Source organism: Gymnodraco acuticeps, unplaced genomic scaffold (assembly GCF_902827175.1).
Source record: "Gymnodraco acuticeps unplaced genomic scaffold, fGymAcu1.1, whole genome shotgun sequence".
Classification (NCBI taxonomy): Eukaryota; Metazoa; Chordata; class Actinopteri; order Perciformes; family Bathydraconidae; genus Gymnodraco; species Gymnodraco acuticeps.
In genome coordinates, this window is record NW_022991188.1 from 1,370,648 (window position 1) to 1,379,954 (window position 9,307).

Genomic DNA, 9,307 nt, shown 5'->3' on the forward strand with positions numbered 1-9,307 from the left:
TCGGTACCGAATAATCTCTGTACGGGTACGTATACCATTACACCCCTATGGGCTGCACAGGTTGTCATGTCTATCACAAGTAGAATCATAAACCGGTAAAATGTGCCTGTAGAAAACGGTTTATGCCACAATAGGATAGCAACAACAAGTAGTCAAGATAGTCAGTTTAGCTTCGGTTGCTATGCATCACCCATTTTATACCAGAGCATCTTTCATAACAGCGTTGTGATGCCAAACAGCATCAATTCATACTGAAACACATTCACTTATGGGGAATTGGGGATATGTATCAGCTGCTTGTGTGACAGTTAGACAGTGAAAACTTTACAGCGGCCGCTGCCGTGAGTTAACGGGAGAATAAACTCCGGTGGAAGAGCAACACTGCAGCGCTCGGTAAATGCCGCTGAAAGTTTGAAACATTAATAAACAATGAACCACGGCATTCTGGAGAAAAGTATAAGGTTGGAGAAGTCGTTATTTAATTGTATCTGGCTTGGTATGATTAAAAGTAACACGATCATCGACCCGATGCATTGTTGTTGTTGTGAGCACCGTTGGGGAGAAAATCAGCGACGTAAACGGTGACGTCATGACGCAGGAGCGGCAGCACCAGTCGGGCTCTGGGCGGTGTGAACAAAACGGGGGCTGAAAAGAAAAAACGGTTCCGAACCAGAAGAGCTAGAACGGGAACCGCGTTGGTGTGAAAGGGGCAACTGAGGCGTTGGGAGTGGCTCCTTATTTTCATCTAAAGTAAAAGACAGAGAATCAGCATTTTTGAAACGGGGCTGAAACAGAGGGGATTATGGCATGCTACAATGCATGATCTGTTTGGTATTTGGAGCCAAACACTTCAGAGACATGTTTTGTATATAACTGAGAACTATAATAAAGTAATGAAAAACAGTATAATAGGGGACCTTTTAAGGTTTCAATAATCAGGGCCGGCCCTGACCAAATTGCTGCCCTAGGCAAGATTTTAGCTGCTGCAGTGCTGGGCCGTGCTGAGGGGGAGAAGGTGTTTGCAGGTGGCCCAAAATATTTTAAAGGTGCATCTGAAGAGAGAAGAGAAGTATATGTGACCATCAAGAGATGCATTATAATTGTTAGACCTAAGTCATATTGTAGAAATCAGATTACAGGTGTAGCTCACAATATCATATATTGCCTCCATACCATGTACAATTGTTGCATTTATCTCTGCAAAAGGAGCCCCGACCAAGTATTGAGTACATATATGAACAAACTTTTCAGAAGGTCGAAATATCTGTATTATAAATCCTGTTTTGATTCGCCTTATCTAATATTATACTATTGGGAGATACAGGATTAGTGATTTTCATGATCTTTAAGCTGTAATCATTACAATTAAAACAAAAAAGGCTTGAAATATTTCACTTTATGTATCTAGAATGTTTCATTTTTTGAAATAAATTACAGAAAAAAAGTTCTATGATATTTTTTTTAGATGCACCTGTAGATTCAGCTTTAGCATCTAACCAGGTGGCAAAGAAGCAGTTCAGTGCAGTGTAATATAGCATATTAAAGATAAAGGCTAAGGTGTGCAGTATTTACAGTAATTACGAGCATTTTAACACTGATGTAAACTTCACACTATTGAACATACTTTAGACAGCATAAACTGTAATGCATTAAAATAAAGGCCTACAACTATAAATAATGAACGGGATATAAAAGCATTTGAATGACTAGCCTATTACTACAAGCAGGGAAAACATATACTCCTTTGTCCGCTGCCTATGCCAAGGGCCGGCCCTGTCAATAATAAATGTTTATTGTAAAAAGACGAGTGTAATGTTAATAGTTCGACCTTGAAAGAAAGTCATCGTCGTCTTTATATTTTTGAAAAATGTAACACAGCATCTTCCCTTTTTTTTAACTATAGATTTAGTTCATTGATAGGGTCTCTTTAATGGCATGATTTCTGGGTTTGGCCATATCAGGATAATTGTACGTAGAAATCAAACTTCATAAATAAAATTCAATAATTGTGTCAAGAATTACCCGCTTCCTGGGTGTATTATCTGTTGTAAATGTAATGTTGTGTTAAGGTTGCAGTGTAAACTTGTGAAGCTGTTCTGACTCACTGTTCTGACTCACAGCACCAGGACAGTGAGAATAGAAGCCACCCAGTGACGAAAGCAAAGACCAGAGGCCTGCCCGCTGACAGGTAGGCCAGACGAGTTTAAAACACAGATATGGGAACTCTGCAGGTATCAGCTGCTTCGTAAAAAACTAAAAATGTATGTTAAATAATAGCCATTAATGGATTTTTTAAGGTTGCAGTCCCATGTCTTTGTAGATGGTAATGATCAAGTCTGTGTTCTGTATGGAAATGAGTGTGTTGCTACATTTGTAGTTTTTTGTTACTGTGTTTCTCTGTTGACATTGCTCTTTACCCTGTCCCATCTCTTGTCTTTTTAGGGATAAGCTGAAGGGAAAGGGTGCTACCTTTGTAGCCAACGGTAGATTGGTACCAGCTCAGAGGAAAGGTGAGTGTGTGCATGGCTGTTTAATGCCTATAATAGAAAGTACATGTTAAGGACGCATCCCTCAAAAATAAATAATCTGCATTATGTTCAAAAATGTAAAGCAGGATTAGTTAACAGCTGCAAGATGGTAAAAATGAATAAACAATTATAAACCTTAAAACCTGCCTCTTACAACAACCTGTAATGTGAAATGATCAAGACAATTATGTTCACAATAACAATGCCATAGTACTAACTTAAAACTCTATACAAGGCAAGGACAGTTTATTTATATAGCACCTTTCAACACAAGGCAATTCAAAGGGCTTTACAAAAATGAAAGACATTCAGAAGATGGCATTTAAAAACAGTCATTAAAAAGAAAAAATAATAAAAGAAACATTAAAAGAAAAAAATACACGAATAAAAGTTACTGTGCAGTTTGAGATATGAATATATCAATTAAAAGCAGCGGCAAAAAGAAAAGTCTTCAGCCTGGATTTAAAAGTAGTGAGAGTTGCAGCGGACCTGCAGGTTTCTGGGAGTTTGTTCCAGATATTTGGAGCATACTAACTGGACGCTGCTTCACCATGTTTAGTTCTGACTCTGGGGACAGAAAGCTGACCAGTCACTGAAGACCTGAAAGATCTGGATGGTTCATAATTTAGCAGGAGGTCAGAAATGTATTTTGGGCCTAAACCATTCAATGCTTTATAAACCAGCAGCAGTATTTTTGAAATATATTCTTTGACACACAGGAAGCCAGTGTAAAGACTTAAGAACAGGAGTGATGTGATCCACTTTCTTAGTGTTAGTGAGGACTCGAGCAGCAGCGTTCTGAATCAGCTGCAGCTTTTTTAATAGATTTTTTAGTGAGACCTGTGAAGACACCATTGCAGTAGTCCAGTCTACTAAAGATAAAAGCATGGAGTTTTTCCAAATCCTGCTGTGACATTAGTCTTGTAATCCTAGATATATTCTTTAGGTCATAGTAGGCTGATTTAGTAATTGTTTTAATGTGACTGTTGAAACTCAGGTCAGAGTCCATGACTACACCTAGATTTCTGGCTTTATCTGTTGTTTTGAACATTGCAGACTGAAGCTCAGTGCTAACTTTTATACGTTCTGACTTGGCTCCAAAAACCATTACCTCAGTTTTATCTTTGTTTAATTGGAGAAAGTTCTGACACATCCAGTCATTGATGTGTTCAATGTACTTAATCAGTGTTTGAATTAGAGAATAGTCTCCTGGTGAAATGGTTATGTACATTTTTGTGTCATCCGCATAGCTATGGTAACTTATTTTGTTGTTTTTCATTATCTGAGCCAGTGGTAGCATGTCGATTTTAAAGAGAAGAGGCCCCAAGATGGAGCCTTGAGGAACCCCACATGTCATATTTGTCAACTCAGATGTGTATTTACCTACAGAAACAAAGTTTTTTCTGTCCTTTAAGTAGGATTCAAACCAATTTAGAACTATTGCCGAAAGTCCCACCCAGTTTTCCAGTCGGTCTAGTAATATCTTGTGGTCAACAGTGTCAAACGCAGCACTGAGATCTAATAATACTAACACTGAAGTTTTTCCACTGTCTGTGTTTAAGTGGATGTCATTAAAGACCTTTACAAGAGCAGTCTCAGTACTGTGGTTTGGACGAAAGCCTGACTAGAACACATCAAAACAGTTATTTAAATGCAAGAAATTACTCAACTGTTGAAAAACAACTTTTTCAATAATTTTACCTAAACATGGCAGGTTTGATATGGGCCTGTAATTGTTCATTCATCATCTAGATTATTATTCTTTTTTAAGAGCGGTTTAATGACTGCAGTTTTCAGGGCCTGTGGAAAAACACCTGACTGAAGATAATTGTTTACTATATGGAGTAGATCTGAGGCCATGTAATGAAACACTTTTTTTTTTAAATCCTGTTATATCCTGGTATCCTGGTATAATATCAAGGCAGCAGGAGGAGGATTTCAGAAGTTGAATAATGTCCTCTAGGTTTTTATCATTAATCTGATGGAATTGTGTCATGATGTCTGAATTGATGTTAAGTGGAGATAGGGACAACACATTTGCTGTTCCTGATGCAGAGGCACTGACTGCTTGTCTGATTTTCTGAATGTTGTCAGTGAAGGAGGCAAAATCATTGCACGCCCTGGTGGATAGAAATTCAGAGGCTACTGACACTGGGGGGTTTGCTAGTCTGTCGACGGTAGCAAACAAGGCACGTGCATTGTTTTTGTTTTTGGCAATGATGTTAGAGAAGAAAGACTGTCGTGCAATTTTCAATTCCAAATTATAAAAGCCAAGTCTCTCTTTAGATTTCAAAATGAACCTGGAGATTTGTTTTTCGCTACCTGCGTTCAGCTTTTCGACACTTTTTTTTCTGCTCTCACGGTCATGGCCTTTCTCCATGGAGATATTTCCTTTACCTTAGTTGGAGCAATGGCATCTATAACTATCTACTAGCTCATTTACTGAGATGTTAGCAGGGGCAAGTGTGGAAGTAAACATTTCCCTAGTATTTTCAGTTAAATATTGCTTTGTGGTTACCCCTTTTTGAACATTTTTGTGAAAAGAAATAGAGCTCTCAAAGAAAACACAGGAATGATCAGAGAGTGCAACATCAGTCACCACAACCTTAGAGATATTCAGACCCTTTGAGATAATTAAGTCCAGAGTGTGCCCCTTATTGTGCGTGGGATTTGCTAATCAAATATAACACATTTGCACAATAATACCTAAATATAACATTGTTTTAACATTATTTTAACATATCCAAAGGGTGTAAGGGACATTTCTTCCATATTTTACAAGAATCATGTCTGTTGGATATTTTAAGAAACTGGCTAATAAACATTGACACTAAACACACCCGTGCTTAAAATAGTGTTAGACCCCATTCCACACAGCTCCATACTGTTTTAAACCATAGGGCTTGCACAACAGTAGCCTCTCTTAAAGGCACTACACATATACCGGTGCATTCATTCATCCAAGTGAAGACATTTCTGCAGTTTAACTCACAGATGTTGTTTCAGATGGAGGTTCTGGTCCAGATACATCATCAGAAAGCTACAGCTCTCCATCCAGCCCTCAACGCCGAGGACCAGAGAGCCTGGATAGTGAGGATGACAACAACAAAGGTAAAACACACGCGCGCGGTACACTTGAGCAATTTTATATTTTGTAATTTTACCATTTTCAACCAAAATGTGCGAACGTGCTGGTTTTTACACACTGTTAAACACACAAAACACGGATGCTCTCACATTCCCAGTAGACGGGTCCTTTTTTTGGTCACAAATGCGCCGACAAGAACTGGAAGCAGGGTAAGAAAAGAGGCAACTAAGACAGTTGAATTTTTCTCCAAAAAAAGTTGGTGATTAGAACAAAGACGGTTGTAATAAGTTTTTTAGTTTTGTTCCTGTTGCATTTTGAATTGTGTGATTTACAACGATCAGCGAGGTACTGTAGGGGAGTATATTAATTGTATGTTAAATTATAATATTGTCGAAATACCTGTTGCGTGTCCATCCGAGTGTCATGCTTCCATCAGTGCTCAATGGTGATGAAGTAAAAAAAAAGTCTTGTGTCTTGGGAATAATTCAAAATTGTAACCACAGCAGGCTTGGAATTTCGTCATTTTAGGGGCAAGGCCATTTGGCCTTCCCGTTCACATTTTTTTTAAGGGCACAAAGGCCACATGACAGGGCACAAAGGCCGTTTGGTTCAATTACGCTGGTCAATCAACATGACTGAAAAGTGTAGCACTAACGTCAACACCAGTCGTTTTACAAATGGCTGAATAGCAATAGTGTTTCTTAAACGTATACGTTAAGTTCAGCCATAAACCACATAAGTCAGTCATGTATTATATCAAAACCGCTTGGCAAGAAAAATACTAGATTCAAAGGTGACAGCTATCTGCTAACTTGTAGAAGCAACACTAGATGTAGACCCCTTGAAGGGAAGACGTTAGCGCTATCCAAACTAGCTAGCTATCGCTAGTTTTCATGACAAAATGTAACGAGTCGACTTTAAATAGGCTAATACAATGGTAATTACCTATCAATAGTACTTTCTATAAACACGTAAATGTTAAGTCCTTTCAAATACTACCACATACTTCAGCTAAATCATATCAAAACAGCTTGGTCCGCTTGCTTACCTGTGCTTGTCTTGCTCCCGCGGCTGAGGAGGAGGCTGTCGGGCCCCTACAGGCATTTCTGATGGAACAATCACAGCAGAGCAATCGCTCTGATGCACAGACACGGGACTATCCTACTGCGCGCACTAGTATGACTTCACTAGCGTTGTTTACACTGGAACTTTTGACAGGGGCACCAAGGCCACTTTGGCCGTGAATTGCATTTTTTTTCACAGGGCATCACGGCCAAAGTGCGGGGCAACGACGGCCATGGCCGTCGTGAAATTCCCACCCTGAACCACAGTGAACACTTAATACAAAAGCCAGGTGATAGCGGGAAATGGGCTTAATTGTCCCAGGTATTTTGGTGTGACATGAACCTGCGCTAACCTGATTTTGTTTCTCTTTTAGATACAGACAGCCACTCTGATGACTCTAGCAAAGGGCCGGGCCCTGACATGTTCTTCGCCCTCCAGACTGATCCCTCTGTGGTTGGGGATCTCTCCTCTGTCCAGCCTCTGTCTTCCAATAACCACCAGGCCCAGATAGGGCCCCTCTGCCCAGAGACCAGTACAGAGATCCGCCCTTTCTCCTTCATGCGTTCTCTGCCCTTTGTGATCACTAATGGAGCTGCTGACTCAGCACTTCCACTGGCCCCTCCTCCTCCCAGCCAAAGCATAGTCCCAGATGTGATGCCCTCGTCTGGGACCGTGATGATGCCCCTAGTGCCTCCAGCTCTTCTAGGCCCTGGGATTGTAGGAGACCCAGAGAAAAGGGACGTGCTCCCAACCTTTGGGATATCCCCGATTGGCCTCCACGCTCCTTCAGCAGGTCCTGCTGTGCAACCTCTGGTCCAGAGGTTCAAAACAGCTATGTCTCAGAGCCACGGTGCCACGGATAGAGCTACAGGGAGTGGTTCTAGTGCCCCACCTGCTTCACACCAGGCTCCTATAAGAGCCATCAGAGTCATGTCTCCTGGCCCGACATCCTTTGCCTCGCCTCTGCAGCAGCCTCTGCCCTGCCAAGACCCGGCCGGTGTCAGCCCGGGCCTGGCCTCCACCCTGACACACGTGGAGACTTCACATGCCAAGCTCCCCGGCTTAACCTTACCATCTGGCCTGCCTTCTCCCTATACCCTGCCCCCTGTCCCCACCTCTGCCATGCCTACTGCAGCCCCTGGAATAGCTCCATCCTCTGGACAGGCACAAGCAGCTGTCCCTTCAGCTGTGCCCACCCACACCCCTGGGCCCGCTCTGAGCCCCAGCCCAGCGCTGACTCACAGCACAGCACACAGCGACTGTACATCCTACAGCAACAACAGTGCTTCCTGTGGGAGTGCCTCTGTTACCCCTGGAAACCCCATTACTCTTCAGCAAACCCAGCAGCTACACTTGCCCCCGCAGCAACTAACCCCACCTCAACAACAGCACCAGCAGCAGCAGCAGCACCACCAACAGCAACAGCACCACCAACAACAACAACAGCAGCACCAACAGCACCAACAGCAGCAGCACCAACACCAACAGCAGCAGCAACAACAGCATGCAATAGGCTGTGGGACCTGTGGTTGTCACAATAACTGCGGTAGCAGAGGCAGCCTCAGTAACAACAACAGTGTCACTATGCCCCCTGGTTGCCAAGCACCCTTATTCTTCCCCCACCAGATGGCGGCAGCACGACAGGTGTTCAGCGTCCCATCACCTGTCTTTCAGCTCACAAGCCTGTGCAGCAACAGTTACCTCACCCAGGCCCAGTCCCCCCACCAAGCCAATGGTGCCACCCCCCTGCCCCCCTTCTTCCCCACCGCCCCACCACCCGCACACCCGTCCCCATATGGTCCCATGCACACTCACACCCACAGCCATGCAGACGTGCCATCACACATGCTGGGCACCGCCGCAGCTGCAAACTACAACCTCCAACAGCAGATGGCGCCAGCGGCATCTTTCTTCCAGCGCTTATACCAGCACGTGTACCCAAATCCCCTGGGGATGCTGCCTGCTGCAGCACTGGGCGGAGGTGGAGTCAATAAGAAAAGCGGCAGTGTGTCCTGCTATAACTGTGGTGTGAGTGGCCACTATGCTCAGGACTGCAACCAGCCCTCCATAGACTCCACACAGCAAGGTAGTGCAGCTACACGGAACAGGGAGAAACAGAGAACCCCTTAGTTTTCTTCCCCAGCACTACAACATGACTAAATTAGGGCTCATCCTCATAAAGTATATTTTCAGCTGATTCATTTCAGTTCTGATGGGTTACCTTATTGGCCAGAAGAGAAGCTGTGCCAATGGAACATTCATATTGCATGCAATAACAACACTTACATGCTTAAAAATACTTATGTGGGTTATCTACAGGACCACCTGTAATGAGGTACGTTAGAAAACAGAGTGTTGGTACCTGGAATCACTGCCAGAAAATTATATAATTGTAAAGAGCAGACCCCCAACCACCCATTGTCCCCGATAGCTTATTAGAAATAAGAAAAAAGTCGACAGTTATACATTAGTGGGTTTGCATTGAAAAGTTTCAGGAAAATGCAGTGGGCTGCACTTTTATTTTGTTTTATTTTTCTCTTGAAAAAAAGAAAGTATACTGTATGAAAACACTTCTGATATTCACACATTTCACATTTGGTTTTGTTGCCTTATTTTGGTTTGCCAA

The 9,307-nt window shown here is 42.6% G+C and overlaps 1 protein-coding gene across 2 annotated transcripts in view; it reads left to right on the forward strand.

The window, feature by feature from the left end:
• zcchc2 (zinc finger, CCHC domain containing 2) overlaps positions 1 to 9,307 on the forward strand; it is a 38,662-nt gene that overhangs the window by 25,461 nt on the left and 3,894 nt on the right. For both annotated transcript variants that reach the window (XM_034238483.1, XM_034238484.1), the window contains exons 10-13: positions 2,121 to 2,188; positions 2,443 to 2,510; positions 5,535 to 5,639; positions 7,055 to 8,767. In XM_034238483.1, coding sequence (XP_034094374.1) covers positions 2,121 to 2,188; positions 2,443 to 2,510; positions 5,535 to 5,639; positions 7,055 to 8,767 — 1,954 coding nt within the window. The remainder of the gene's footprint in view (positions 1 to 2,120; positions 2,189 to 2,442; positions 2,511 to 5,534; positions 5,640 to 7,054; positions 8,768 to 9,307) is intronic.